This window comes from Trachypithecus francoisi, unplaced genomic scaffold (genome assembly GCF_009764315.1).
Source record: "Trachypithecus francoisi isolate TF-2019V2 unplaced genomic scaffold, Tfra_2.0 Lachesis_group5, whole genome shotgun sequence".
Classification (NCBI taxonomy): Eukaryota; Metazoa; Chordata; class Mammalia; order Primates; family Cercopithecidae; genus Trachypithecus; species Trachypithecus francoisi.
This window is the reverse complement of record NW_022681470.1, coordinates 110,406,122-110,421,322: the sequence shown is the minus strand read 5'-3', so window position 1 is coordinate 110,421,322 and position 15,201 is coordinate 110,406,122. Positions and strand designations below refer to the sequence as shown.

Sequence of the window (15,201 nt, the reverse complement as noted above, 5' to 3'; positions counted from 1 at the left end):
GGTTAGTAATTATAGCTGGAGGGATTGAGCACCCACCCCTATCAGTGGGGAGAGGACTGGAGCATTCCTCTGATTCTAGCTCCTGAATCCCAGCTCATTGTTGCTAACCCCCTCACAGACCATATCACAAAAAGACACTTACTGCCCTCTTTCAACATCAAGGGCCAATTTGGGTTCATATTTTACTCAAAAAGTCTGGGCTCTGGGCTTTGTAGTCTCATCTCCCGGGTGCCTCAATTGCTGCCCACCCCACCCTGCAGGCTACCTGATGGTAAGCTTGACCCGCAAGTATCGGTCCACAGCGATGGCCAGCAAGGACATGATGGAGGCGTGGGTAAAGATCAGCAGTAGGCAGGTCATAAAAAGGCAGCTGTAGAAGTGGATTGTGATGCCCAGACTGACGACAACGGCCAAAGGCATGACCAGCACCCCAACAGCAATGTCAGCCAGGGCTAGAGAGACAATGAAATAGAAGGTGGTGGTCTGCAGGCTGGGGTTCAGCTTGACCACCCAGATGACCAGCACGTTGCCCACTATGGCGCAGAGTCCAATGAAAATCTCCATGGTGATGTAGGTAACATCGGTCAATGACAGAGCAGTGCTGTTGTTGGGCATCTTGCCTTCCCAGGGGAACCTCCACAGGGACAGGTGAGCCAGCAAGATCCGTCTGTAGGGCCAGTGGGCCTAGCTCTCGCCAGACGTCTTCCCAGAGGTCCATGTGCAGTCACAGTCTAAAACTCCCAACTCGTTCATTCCTATTCTTTTCTGGTGGGGTGATCTCTTAGAAAGGGCTCATCACAGGTGGATCACTTCCAACCCCTTTACGTGCTGCACATCCTCAGATTCCCAGAACCCTGGAGGACAGTTCTATATGGACTGAATCTGAAAGTGCTGCTGCTCTTAGTTCCCCAAACCTATGCCCTCAAGGCCTCTGCCTGCAGCTTTTTGGCTTTTTGAGTTCCATCGAGATAAGCAACCCTCTTCAGGGGTGTTTCAGGAAGTGAGATGGGCCAAGAGGAAGTACAGAGCCAGGAACTCTCAGCAGAAAGATGGAAAGAGCAGAGGAGGAGTCACGAGTGGCACAGAGAAGGCTCAGGACAAGATTGGGTATCAGAATTCATTCTTTCAGGGACCAGATGACAGTGCAGAATCAGGTGGGAGAGGAGCTGGAAGCACTGACTATGCAATCTTTCTGCCAGCTTAGCAAGAAGATCTCATGACAAGCAGGCAAACAGGGGAAGAGGAACAAAAGAGACTTTGGTGGCAGCCTCCTAACCTTAACCAGAACTATTCCTGCTAAGTTCTTGCTTCACTGAGCACAGCCGATACCCAGCCTTTGCAGCAAAGATCGTTGGTCAAAGGGATAAGCAAAGATTCCCTGGTCAGAAGGGCAAAATCTCAGCACCTCTGCGAAGCATCACACCTGCTTAGCCTCCACCTCTGTTTCTCACCTCAGACCCCAGCAAAATCTGGACACTGGCAGCCGGCCAATGTCCAATCCTATGTGAGGAACGACAGAAGAGCAGAATGACCAGACATACAGAAGGAAGGGAAAAGAACGTATGCAACAGAATCAAATGGCATGTGCTCCTGCCCACACTCCCTAAGCCTCAGCCCCATCCCCGGGAACAGGCAACTGCCTGGGAATCAGCCCCCTCTCCCTGAAGCTGCTTACCTAGTCACCAACTTCTGGGAACGAGACACTTGCACACCATTGTTATTTGGGGAGGCCATCTGGTTCAGGTGCTTCTCAGCACCACCCAAAGGGATTATTTTAACCAGGCATGTTAGAGAGGCAACAAGAAAGAACACTTGGACCGAAGCCCACACAATAGCATGAGAGCTTTATCATTTTTACCTTAAGCATCTAAATATTTACAGCCCAAAACAAAATTCAGCAGTAACAACAATAGTGTTCTGGTGTTTACTAACAAACACTTCGGAGTGGGGCATAATGGACAGGCCTCTGCCTGGGGCCCATCAGGGTCCTCTTGTTAGTTCCTCTGCTTTGGCATCATTCATTGATTCTGCTCCCTACCACCACCGCTGTATCCCAAGTTGATCCAAGTCTTACCAAATCCCATACTCGTCTCTGCCAGACTTGTCATTTCTCCCTGAGCAAACTCCCCAGACATTAAAAAGGGCAGTCCTCTCCAACTGAATTTCCATCATTCTAGTATTTTCCAACATCAGTTCTGCCCACATCCCTGCACTGCTGGAACTTGAAAAGCTTCATCAGCCTCCAATGCATCCTCTGACAAATGTTTCTACTGTAATTGCTTTCTTTATCTGTGCTTCAGAGAAGGAAGTTACTGAGAGAAATTTCTAAGAGGCTGCATGCTACCAAAAACCAAAAAACAAAAAATCCTTTCTCACTATATAGCACTCTTTGAACCTTGGTTAAACACTGCAAAAAACCCTCCCTCCCCTACTCCAGTATATAGGTGAGTTCTTTTGTAATCAGTCCATCTCAGCTGGGTCAGAGAAACCAAGGAAAGGGGTTTGTGTCCAAACACAGCATGCTGTAGGCAAGATAACACATGAAAGAATAACCCACTAGAGAGAAGAAAGGCAGGAGACACACTTAGGGTCACCATCCTGGCCACCTCTGCTCACCTGGGAATTCTACCCTCAGAATTCTCTGCACATACCATGGGGGTTTCTTTTCTGTGAACAAGGGAAGCCCTTCCTTCATGTTCTCTGAATAGACAAGGTCCATCACTGCTGGGGTTGGGGCTGGGGGTGATTTGAGAACAGAGAGGAAGGACTTTCACAGTCACTTAACATTTTGACCTGGAACCCGGCCCTAAATTGAAAACCAAAGGGCAATCTGGGAAAGAGGACAGAGAGGCTGGGACAGAAGACCACCTCATTTGCCCATTCCTACCGCTGCACCCACAGCCCATGGCACACAGCCATTCTTGGTCATGCACCTCATCACATCTCAAGTAGGAGATGCTGCAGCCTCCTACTCCGCGCCTCAGGCAAACAGAGGAACCATGCCAGAGCTCAACACCCAGGATGACTCCTGCCGCTTCTAAACCATTTAGTCTGTGCATTGCCTCAGGATCAAGTCCAGACTCTTTAGAGTGGCTTACACCCTTCTGATGGGTCTCCCAGTCTCTGCAGTCTCCTGTCACCTGGGTCCGCACAGACACCATTGGCTCCACTATGCTGAGCAATTCGTGGCTCAGAGTCATTCTCTTTCACTTCCTCTCCCCTGTGCACACACTCTTTGCCCGGTTTGCAGGGCCCTTCTGCCCCAAGTCCACCTAGAAAACAAATAATTTTCCTTCAAGACTGTTCCCCAACAGGACCTTGAAGAAAACTTCCCAGTCTTCACTTCTTCTCTGGGACAGCACTGTGCTGTGTGTATATGACTTCCCCACTTAGCCTGTGAGTTCCTGGAGGGCAGGGACCACCACTTTCCATTTCTGCATTTCTCGCCCCTACTATGATGCCTGGCAGATCCTAGGTGCTCAGTACATTTTTGATGAATGAATAGGAAAGCACTTCAGTGAATCAGGTGGCATAAACTAGGCATTGGGTATATAAGGAAACAATAAATCAGCGAGGACTCTTAAGTGCTCTCCATCACACCAACTACTCAGTGTTAAACAGCTTACATTCACAGACTCATTCAATGCTCTCGAATGAAATAGATACTACCATTATGCTGAGCAACTTGAGGCTCAGCGGGGTTAAATAACTTGCCCAAAGTTGTAAGCTAGGCAGTGGCAAAGCCAGCATTCAAATCTAGGCTTCTGCTTCGGAGCCCAGGTTCTGAATGGCAGCCCTCAGTAAGTAAATGAGCAAATAAATTACACAAACATTTCAAAAGTACAAGGAGTCCCTGGGTTTGATGTTGCCATGCTATCAAAATCAGTAGAGATCAGTATTCTCAGATCTAAAAAAGAAAGTAGCCACCAAGACTATGGCCACAAAGCGCAAGTATAATGTAGATCTGGCAACTGCTCTGAGCTAGGAAGAGATGGCAGGACCAGACAGATGACTGCATGAGCAGACCGCTGGTAAGGTTGGGGCCCCAAGGTGAGCTCTGGGCCAGAAAGGAAAACATTTTTATTGGATCAAGGTGCAATTTTTTCTATTAAAAAAAAAAAAAATATATATATATATATATATGTTAACTGTGGTTAACTGTGGTTCAGGAGAATTTCCCACCTAAGAGAAAGGCCATGGCTGTTTTCAATTCTGCTAGAAGAGGCTGGGTGTGGTGGCTCAGCCTGTAACCTTAGCACTGTGGGAGGCTGAGGTGAGAGGATTGCTTGAGGCCAGGAGCTCAAGACCAACCTGGCCAACATAGTGAGACCCCATCTCTATTTTTTTTTACTTAAAAATAAATTTTAAAATTCTACTAAAAGAACCCGAACTCCATCAGGGAAGCAAAGATCTAGGAGAAACCATTGGCTTAAATCACAGGAAGAGTGACTGGAGGGGAAAGGCCTCACCTGTCCCAAGCCCTGGCCTGGGGCCCACTTGTGTCTGATGCAACTGGGCAGAGCTCAACCACAAGGCTGCAACCTTGCCCTTGGGGTTCTGCTTAACAATCTAAGAGGCTGGCAGGAGAGATGATTCATCTGATCCTTTGCAGCTTCTCAGAAAAGCCTAGAAAACCCTAGCTGCCAGCCTACGAAAACAGCAAGATGCAGTGTTAGCAGGAGCCCAGGGAAAAGGCCTCTGGAGCCCTAGAGCTGGTCCCCGGGCAGCTGAGACCGGATGTCAGGCAGGCGAAAGGTAGGGCTTCTGCCCAAGGCTCTCTCCCACCCCACGGCGGCCTGCGGAGTTGCGCAAAATTAGCTTGCCCACTTCCTCTTGGCCCCATCACCACTTCCCCAAAGACTTATATTTTTATAGGGCTTCATGTTTGCTAGCCGACAGCAGAGGCTTAGAAAAGACAAGTGTTCAGGGTCAGCCCTGAAGGTGCCGCTCCCTAGGCCCCTCCCCCACCACTCTTCCGGTTCTGCCACTCCATCAAGCCCTAGGGCAGGCTGGGCCTTCCCGCGCCCAGGGGCTGGTCTGGAGCCGCTCTCCACAGGGGCCTTCTAACCAGGGCCCAGCCACTGAGGCCAATCCAAGGAGCCCAAGACTCACAGGCTGTAGTCTGAGTACCTGGAATTTCACTCCGTGCCAGTGTTGGTGGGAGGGAGGGTGAGGCCTGGAAAAGGAGGTCAAGGTTCCTTCACTCTGAGCAACAGGAAATCCTGCCCAAGGAAGGGGAAATGCTCTGGGCGCTCAGCCTCACCCACCAGACCCCCTACCCACACCGAGTGTGTCAGGAGGTCTCCAGGCCCTGGGGGAGAGAGAAGGATTCAGCTAACTGAATTCAAGGCACTCAGAAAGTGAGGAAGCGTTTCAACCGCCAGAGTCTTAGCACGGTAGCATCACCTTCAAGCGTCTGAAAGAATGACTCCTGCGTCCCAGCTGAGGCGCTATGCTCAACGGTGGCCACCAGAGGGCAGCACGTTCCTGCTGTCATTCGGGACCCAGGCTGCTGCTGAGAAAGAACGGGAAGAACTTGAAACGCTCCTTTGAAACTGCTTAACCAGCAACCTCAGATGGTGCAGAAAATGAAAGAAGTGAGAATTAAGGGAAAGCAAAGGGGACAAGAATAGGTAGCCAACTGCCTAAAGTCAATCCAATCCCATAGAATATTCCTGGGCAGTACCAAATTCAGTCCTGCTGACTCCAGAAGGTTGAGAAGCAGCTTTGCCTTTCAAACCTGTGACTGTTCCAATAAACACAGTATTTATGTTTTGCTTTGTCATGTGCAAAGCTCCTCACACAGTAAACTTTACTGAATTAACTCAACAACCCCACAAGACAGGTATCACCAATCTCATCTCACAGAGGAGGAAACTGAGGCGGGGGAATGAGTGATCTGCTCAGGATCATACAACGCCAGGCATGGTGGCTCATGCCTGTAATCTCAGCACTTTGGGAGGCCGAGGCAGGCGGATCACGAGGTCAGGCATTCTAGACCAGTGTGGCCAACAGGGTGAAACCCCGTCTCTATTAAAAATACAAAAATTAGGTGGTGTGCGCCTATAATCCCAGCTACTCAGGAGGCTGAGGCAGGAGAATCGCTTGAACCCGGGAGGCAGAGGTTGCAGTGAGCTGAGATCACACCACTGCACTTCAGCCTGGGCAAGAGAGCAAGACTCCCTCTCAAACAAACAAACAAAAACAAAAGCAGCACCAGGATGGGAGCCCAGCTCCTGGTCTCCTTGCTTAAGATGAGAATGGAGAAGACCAGGAGGGATTTGCCAGTAAGCGGTTGCAGTGGGATTTTTAGCCACATACGTCATTGATCCTTCCCTTGGCACCTGTGAACCTCTGACCTATCCTTCCCCTCCTGTAAGTGCAGGTCGCACTGGTCAATTTTCCCAGCCTTTGCTGGAGAGCGGCCAAGAATTTTACAAACGTCCTCATGTCTCTTGGCCACCCAGCCTCCTCTTTGTCACAGCCCTAGGCTTCTGGGTGCTCAGGTCAGGTGTCCCCACCCCTGTCAGGGGTTATTCACCGTGGTAGGGCCTCATCCCTTGATTTCACCCGGGAAGACTTTGGATCCTGATGTTGATTCTCATGCCCTTTATCTAAACACCGGGAGGTGTAGGAATGAGTTCTGGATATACCAACTACTGATCCCAAATGTTTACAGCAGGGCAATGTCCTGGTCTCCTTCTTTTAACCTGCTACCTATCAAATGGGACAAAACTTCTCAGAGAATTGCATGCAAACCCTACCGCCACAGTGGGAGATAAGCAACCTCCTGATTTTGATGGCATGGGTCTTCCCCTCCTACTGCACAAGGTCCTTTCATAATTATTACTGTAAGAGCTGCCATTGATAAAATGCCAATTCACATGTGCCAGGCACTTGACCAGGTGTTTTGCACACATCACTCACAATTCTATATCAATCCTGCTGGCAAGTATTATTAGATCCATTTCACAGATAGAAAACTAAGGCTAGGAGAGAATTGACTCACTCTGGGCAGCACAGCAGCAAATGGCAGAGCTAGGGCCTGAACCCAAGTCTATCTTGGCTGCAAAGCTCTGACTCTTTCAATGAGCCACACAAAAACAGTCCAATATCAATTATGCGAAAATCCAAATTGCCATTTTGGGCAGACATTCTTCAGTATCCTAATGGGTAAGACTTGCTTCCTAGGCTGGGCCAGCTATTGAAGGCTGTGCATTCTATGTCAATTGTCTACTCTCCAGCTCTTGTCAAAGCTCAGCCAAGAGTTTTATTCCAGGCCCATGGAGAGCAGCCAGCAGGCCCTTCCTCTACACTCCCTACCCGCAACTCCTGCGTCTACTCCCTGATCAGACAACAACATTGCAAAACCGTTTTACTTTAGTTCCCTGCTGAAATGCCTTCCCAGATGACCTTAGTCCCTCTGCTTTTTATGAAAGGTTAATATTAAAAAACTGTCCTATGAAGTAAGTCTCGGCATTTCATCATGATCAAAGATACTATCTGTTGCTATGTCTCTTACATAAAGTTTCATAGGATAAGTTTCCCTGAGGAGTTTTAGTTCTGGAAAAGAGGTCATTTTTCTTTTTTTTTTTTTTTTTTTGAGACGGAGTCTCGCTCTGTCGCCCAGGCTGGAGTGCAGTGGCCAGATCTCAGCTCACTGCAAGCTCCGCCTCCCGGGTTTACGCCATTCTCCTGCCTCAGCCTCCCGAATAGCTGGGATTACAGGCGCCGCCACCTCGCCCAGCTAGTTTTTTTTTGTATTTTTAGTAGAGACGGGGTTTCACAGTGTTAGCCAGGATGGTCTCGATCTCCTGACCTCGTGATCCGCCCGTCTCGGCCTCCCAAAGTGCTGGGATTACAGGCTTGAGCCACCGCGCCCGGCCGGTCATTTTTCTTAATAAATTAGACTGCCTTGTTCATCTGGTTAGTGGCAGAGCTTTGTCTCATTCATTTGTGTGTGAGCAGCCAGGAGTGTCAGAGCCGACGTTCAGTCTCAGTAATCACACTTGGCTTAGGTTTTCTAGGATGTCTGCGTGCCCCAAATCATTCCTTGGCTACCGGTGTTTTAGTAATTCTGTCAGGCCCTGTTTTCATGAGGAGCTGCACGTCGTTTTTGGCAGTATGCAAGGTATAAGAAACAACTCCATAGAACTCATGTTAGAAGGAGTATGCATTTGTTTCCAGGCATATTGCAGGTTGATCGGTCCAGTCTGTCATGCAGGGATCATTGTCAGTACCCCCATGATTTGGGGGTGAGGATTTTTTTCTCCCACAAGTGGCCTAAATAACATTTTAGATTATCAATTTTGGCAAAAGAGAAAAAAACTGATGAGACTGAAAATGTCCCCTCATTTGAAGTGAGTCTTTTAATACAGCACTCATGGGCACCCACATCCGGCAATATTTGGGAAATGCTTCCTTAGGAATGGCGCTGGGTAAACCATAATGCTATGATTCCCCCAGGAAGAATGTATTTTTATTGATGTGAGCCCCACCTATTTCCACAAAGGACTAAAGTTACTGTCAAGCTGAGTCGATGGCTTCTTCCTCTGCACTCCCACATCAGCTTACACATTCCTCTCTTGGAGCACTTACTACACAATTCTGTAGTTATTTATTTACATGACTGCTTCTCCCACTAGCTGGCAAACTAACTCCTTAAATGAAGAAATGATGCCTTATTCATTTTTGTATCTTCCTCCCACTCCCCTTCTCCCCAAAGCATGAAGATCCTAAAATACACCTGACACATAAGAAACCTGCAATAAATTCCAGTTGAATGTATTATGTATTATTCTCAGGTCTGTCTTCTCCTTACCTGTAAGAATGCTGGCTATACCTCTCTATGTCCAATGAGGAATCAGAAGGGATATTTGGAAGACCTCTCCCTAAACAAAAAGTAGATTTTTGCGTCTTCTACCTTCAATCACAAACCAGTACAGATAGAAAACACTATGTGACCTATTTGGGTCTAGTTAAAGGAACCTTCAGAGAGAATGTCTAACATTTACATTACAGTTGCTATTTCAGCATTTTTACCTATAACAGTCCATTTCATTCCTTCATCTCTGTGATCTATCTCAAATGGTACCCTTTACACACACACACATGCTCTCTCCATCCTCTCTGTGTATTTCCTATGCCGCACCTTCCACAGTCAGAGCTCGTTTGTTCATTTACTTGTCTTTGGTTTGTCCCCTTGCTTGTCTTGTTCACACTTCTATCTGCCAGACCTGGAACCACCTCTGGCCCTAGTTATCAGCTTAGTCTGACACATTACTCCTGATCACTGACCACTGATTTTGCCCCAAATCACTGTGTTCATGATGGGGTTTTTAGGGCGCAACACATTTGGAGTGAGATGGAACACCAGAGGGGATGGAGGCCCAGAGTGGCCAGTTCAAGGTCAAAACTGGAAAAGCAGCCAGCTTCCTTTGCTAGCAAGCCCCCTTCACTGGCTCCTTTGTCACTCTGTTCCCATTTTCTGAAACCTGGGCCAAAGAGCTTAGGGCCCTCCAATCAAGCACACAGCTGACCCTTCCTTCTTCATCACTGTACTTGCCTTTTGCCAGTTGGCCTGTCAACCCATGCTAATGGGTAGAACAGTGGGTGCTAATCAGTTACATTACCCACGTCAGCAGTGCCGTTCAGGCCCTCTCAAGCTGTGCCTAATGGATGTTCAGCTGCAGTGAGACTCAGCCACCTGTGTGTCCAGCATAGCACGTACTCTAGTGCCTCCTCACTGGGCATCAGGCCCGCCCCACTCCACTCAATCCAACGTGCTCCAGAGGAGAAATCACTGTCAGGCTCCAGCCATGTGTTTCTGAATATATTGCGTCTCTCTTATTTTGAACTTTGTTTCTAAATGGATGACCTTGGCCAAACTGCTGAATCTCTGTGTCTTCATTTCCCCCTTTGATAAATAAGATACCTCTCTGCGGACTGGATGAAGTAACTCAGGCACGGCAGTTGGCACAGCACTTGGTCCCCTGCACCACCACCTCGGGCAGCTACCAGGAATGTGAGTACTACAGCTGGGTGGGGTCGGGGGCCGATGTTTCACTATCAGAGCCACTCCAGTGCCCAACCCGTGCTCCACTTCTACTTACAAGGTGCTTGGTGGAGGTTGAATTAAAGGAAAGTCATTCCACACCCACCACCCTGTGGGCTACTGAACTGTGAGATACAGACTTGTTGGGAAGCTACAAGGATGTGTTCCATAGACCCTGTCTTTCTGCAGGGCTGATCGTCTCAGTCTTTCTCTGGAGGTGCTCTATCCCTGTCCCAACTGCCCCAATGCTACCTCCAGCTTTAGAAATAGGAAGTATCCAAAAGAGATTGTGGGAGGCGGTACCATTTTCCTCTCCTTTCTTCATCCTTGCCAGGAAGCAGTGGTTTGTCAGCATAAGCAGGCCTGCTGGGTGGACTTTGTGAACCCCAGGGAAAGGCTGCCCCAGGTCTGACAGTTCACAGCTTCCAGACACATAGTCTTCCAGGTCACCAGCTCCCAAGAGCCACCCAGGCCCCCACAGTTGCTGCAGGTGAAGCCCTCTAAGGGCCAGATATCAAGAACTAGAGTACTCAGAGCAATAGTCACAGTTTCTGTTTCTTGAGTGTCATTCATTTTAGAAGGCCTCGCGGATCACTCAGCACTACTCACAACTATAAAGGGGCCACCTCCTGCGCAGGGTGTGAGGGTTGCTGAATAACAGCAACAAGTGGGGATATTATAGCCAACTCCAGCCAAAACAACTGTATATGGGCAAACAAGGAGGCACATGAGGCCAGTAATTTAGTTTGCATTACATTTATTTGTATTTTCTCTTGACCTGAAATACAAAACATCCTCTAATCTTTCATTAACTCTGGAATCATTTCTGCTTTCAAAGAAGTAAAGAAATAGAATTTATTCTAGTTGAGAGTTTAGCCTCAGGGCTGGGCAGGGGAGCCAGGCTCTCCAGTCTCTCCTAGGCCTCCAAGATAAAATCTCATTCTGTCCTTGTCCCTCTAAGATAAGTCAACAGGCCTGCTCATTCCCAGAGGAAAGTTCGACACTGCTTCAGTGACCATGACTTCAGCAGGGCCAACAGAACTCTAGGTCACTGCAGATGGTCCAGCCTATGCCCCCTCCCTCCCTCTACTCCACCCACGCCTAGTGCCCATGACTAGGGCTTTTTGTGTTATCTCGGAGTTGGCACCCTCTCCATTTCCTCCCAATAATGCTAGCTGTTGTTTCTGAGCAAATGGAACAAATGACCAACGTGAACTCCATGCTGTCTGCAAACTGGAAACATCTGCAGGGAGGCAGGGCAGCCCCTAGTTGGGGTGGGGTTGCACGGGAGCTGGTGGGAGGGGCTGTGGGAAGAAGGTCCAAGAATCTCAGGGAGGAGGGCAAAGGGTGAAGCCTCAACAGAAAACCACACATAGGCCAGGTACGGTGGCTCACGCCTGAATCCCAGCACTTTGGGAGGCCGAGGCGGGTGGATCACGAGGTCAGGAGATCTAGACCATCCTGGCTAACATGGTGAAACCCCGTCTCTACTAAAAATACAAAAAATGAGCCAAGTGTGGTGGTGGGCACCTGTAGTCCCAGCTACTCGGGAGGCTAAGGCAGGAGAATGGCGTGAACCTGAGGGACAGAGGTTGCAGTGAGCCAAGATCGTGTCACTGCGACAGAGCAAGACTCCATCTCAAAAAAAAAAAAAAAAGAAAAAGAAAAAAAGAAAACCAAACATAGGCACACAGGCCTCACAACCCCGTCCCTTCTTTTACCCTCCAAACATTCACTCTTTGCAGTGTCTTGACCAAGTGAAGGGAGGATGCACATATCCTTTTATAAATATCATTTAAAATGTTAAACTCTTGTGTGGTAAAGCCAAAATGGCTCTTAGAAAACAATAGGTACAACTCGCCATTTCAGAGATGACAACAAAGGCCCAAAAAGGGAGTAGATGTAGTAGCTACAAGTAAAGTCTGGGCTGTGCAGCAGCTCTCACCTGTGATCTCAGTGCTCTGGAAGGCCGAGACAGGTGGATTGCTTGAGCCCAGGAGTTCAAGACCAGCATGAGCAACATAGCAAGACCCCGTCTCTACAAAAAAATTCAGAAAAAAATTAGTTGGGCATGGTGTAAAAAAATTATAGACCTACACCTCTAGTCCCAGCAACTTGGGACTTGGGAGGTCAGGGAAGTCAAGCCTGGGAGGTTGAGGCTGCAGTGAGCCAGGATCACACCATCACTGCGCTCCAGCCTGGGTGACAAGGTGAGACTTTGTCTTTAAAAAAAAAAAAAGCAGCAGCAAAGTCTGAACCATACCCAGAGCCACCATCACCCCACTGCTAGTATATCAGTGTGCGTGCAGCGTGGGAACACACACACGCACAGACACATCATACCACGCTGCCTCCCTTAAAGTCATAGTAAAAACAGTCATGCCTCCCTTAAAGCCAAGAGCCATGCTCAGACTTCCCCATGCAGTAACACAATAATGGTAACACTCCAGGGCTGTCTCTGGGCCTGGACCACACTAGTACATCCTCTAATCTTTCACTAACCTTGGAATACTCTGTCAGAGGCTCTCCTTGATCCTTGGCATAGCCCTGTAATAGAGCCTGTCATTTTCATCACCTTTTCTTTTCACCGGTAAGGTAAAGATATTGACATTGAGCAAGGTCAAGCAACTTGCCCAAGTTTGCATTGCTAGCAAAGGGCAGAGCCCACCTTGACCTCAGGCAGTCCCATGGCCAGTTGCCTGTGTTACACTGCCTGGAGCCCCTCATTGAATCCAATTGCAACCTTGAGAAGTGGGATTGGCTCATTTCTGCAGATAGAAAACAGAGGCTGAGAGTTCAGAATCCTGAATTCAACAGAAAGACAGCCCTTGGTCAGCTCTTCCACTGCTGAGGCAATCTCTAGAGTGAGACCTAGTTCTTGACCCAGACTAACCTGGAAGTGATTTTCTGAGCATCACAGTGGCAGGCAGAGTGGGGAGGATCGATTGGCTCTTCCCGCCTGATTTCACTGGGGTCGCTGAACCAGAACTCCCACCTACTAAAAACTGAGCCTGGCTTCTCCTGTGCCTTGGGGAAGTGCCAGTCCTCTACCTTGTGGCCTGCGGTCCTCAGCCCTGCTTGTGTGAGGAGGGAGTCGCCGCTGAGAGGCTGTTCATGCCCTGGTTGTAGAGATTGGTAGAGGACAGGGGCGTCGTGTTCCCCAGTGGGAGTTGGGGACGCTGCCAGTCCCCTTTCAGCAGATGACAAGGAAGAAGGTTCCTGCAGCAGCCAGCTGCGCCAGAGGCGATGCGCCCCAGGCCTCCTGGCAGCATCTGGGTTCCGCCGCTGCACGGCCGCTCCCCTGAGCCTGGGAAGGAGGACACAGAGGCGGCCCAGGAGCAGCGCTGAGGGGGGCCCTGGCGCCGGGGACTGTGGCCCCAACAACCCCCTAGAAGTCGCAGTGGCGTGGGCTCTTCTACCTTGCTCTACTGCGGCTGGTAGAGGGTGCGGGACTCTCGACCTGATTCATCCGAGACACAATTTGAGGATGCTGGTGCTGCGCGGGCCCGACGCACTCCTCCGGAACTCCGGGAGCCTGGGAGGCCTGAGGGAGGGGTGTTCCCCGCAGCTCGCAGAGGTCAGCACAGCCCCGGCCCAGCCTGGAGGAAATGACCATGGCGTTCCTACCATTTATGTCAGGGAGGGGCCGGGACCTGCAGGTGGGACCGCATGATTCCTGCTGGAGGACTGATCTGAGGCCAGTCCCTGGGAGGCTGGGAGTCCTCTGCACAGCCCTATCATGAGAGCAATTGGGTTTGCCCCCTGCCTGCCAGGACAGCGCCCTCAGCACCCCTGTCTGCAGGGCCGCTGTCCAGAGCCGACAGCCCTCACCTCCCAGGGCCTTGCAGGCAGCACCTTGTGCTAAAGTTGGCCTAAGCAGGAAGCTGCTCTCAGGGCATTTGAGAGAGGGGAGTGGAAATGTGAGCCAAAAGGAAGTCACAAAGATCAACTTAAAAATAGCCCCCTCCAGGTCAGTCAGGAGGAGGAACTTGCAGAAAAGCCAAGTTCTGATGGTGATGGCTCAGGGCGACCTCAGAAAGGCCCAAAAGCAAATCAGCAGAGGCCGGGCTTGGAGCACATCTCATGCTCTTATCAGCCTCAGCAAACCACTGCCAAGACCTCTTCTTCTCCTTAGACTTCCGCCCCAGCCAGCATCTGTTTCCTCGCCTAAATTTAAACAACCAGGTTAATGAACTCGAGAGAGCATTTCTGCCCAGGGAAGAACAGACCCTCCTACGCCCTCAACAGAACACACAGGACACACAATGACACCAGCCGAGGCCTGTGGCCTGTTCTTGGCTCCTCCTCAGCTTCTGCTGGGTGAGTGGGTCCCAGGGTTTCTGAGAAGGCCTCAGCTCCCATTATTCCAGGCAGAAAGCCGCAAAGCTGAAGTCTGAAGAAGACCTCAGCTTGAAAGAGAGTGGGCAGGCCAGATGGCTGGGTTATGCCAGTACGAGCAGTGTGTGATGCCCTCCAACACAGGATAAGGTGAAGGGGACCCTCGGGAAAGCCAGAAATCCACAAAACAACACATGTTCTACAGCCCCAGCCCTGAGTGTTGACGTATAAACCTCTTAACACAGCTAGTCTTGGGATAAATCAGACCTTTCGGCTTTTTCCAAGCACCATTCTCACTCTTATCTTTTTTTTTTTTTTTTTTTTTTTTTTTTTTTTTTTTGAGGTGGAGTCTCGCTCTGTCGCCGGGCTGGAGTGCAGTGGCCGGATCTCAGCTCACTGCAAGCTCCGCCTCCCGGATTTACGCCATTCTCCTGCCTCAGCCTCCCGAGTAGCTGGGACTACAGGCGCCCGCCACCTCGCCCGGCTAGTTTTTGTATTTTTTTAGTAGAGACGAGGTTTCACCGTGTCAGCCAGGATGGTCTCGATCTCCTGACCTCGTGATCCGCCCGTCTTGGCCTCCCAAAGTGCTGGGATTACAGGCTTGAGCCACCGCGCCCGGCCCTCACTCTTATCTAAATAGAGCTGTTTGCTTAGGGGAAGGTGACAGCAACTACCTAGAACCTTTCCCTGGTTCTGCTGGCTTCTCAGTCCTAGGCTATTATGGCCCCATCTCACACTCTCTCACTCTCCCTCTCCCTTCCTCCTTCCCTCCCAAGTGCAGGAGTGCAAGCTCATACTTGCGCACGTGT

At 49.8% G+C, this 15,201-nt stretch overlaps 1 protein-coding gene and 1 long non-coding RNA gene across 7 annotated transcripts in view; one reads left to right on the top strand and one right to left on the bottom strand.

The window, feature by feature from the left end:
* LOC117076032 (adenosine receptor A3) overlaps positions 1 to 15,201 on the bottom strand; it is an 83,930-nt gene that overhangs the window by 19,370 nt on the left and 49,359 nt on the right. The window contains exon 1 of one of the 6 annotated variants that reach the window (XM_033198994.1): positions 5,131 to 5,234. The exons of 1 other annotated variant lie outside the window; for it this stretch is intronic. Coding sequence is in view for 4 of the 5 variants with exons in the window: in XM_033198995.1 (XP_033054886.1) it covers positions 266 to 615 (350 nt within the window). In the remaining variant the exon portion in view is untranslated. Of the gene's footprint in view, positions 1 to 265; positions 1,352 to 5,130; positions 5,235 to 15,201 lie in introns of those variants that run through there. 4 more of the 6 variants (XM_033198995.1, XM_033198990.1, XM_033198989.1 and 1 more) reach the window with 4 other exon arrangements.
* On the top strand, positions 5,376 to 14,683 carry LOC117076033. Its single transcript, XR_004434210.1, has 3 exons — positions 5,376 to 5,597; positions 9,931 to 10,024; positions 12,650 to 14,683. It is a non-coding gene; the product is annotated as an uncharacterized LOC117076033 (long non-coding RNA).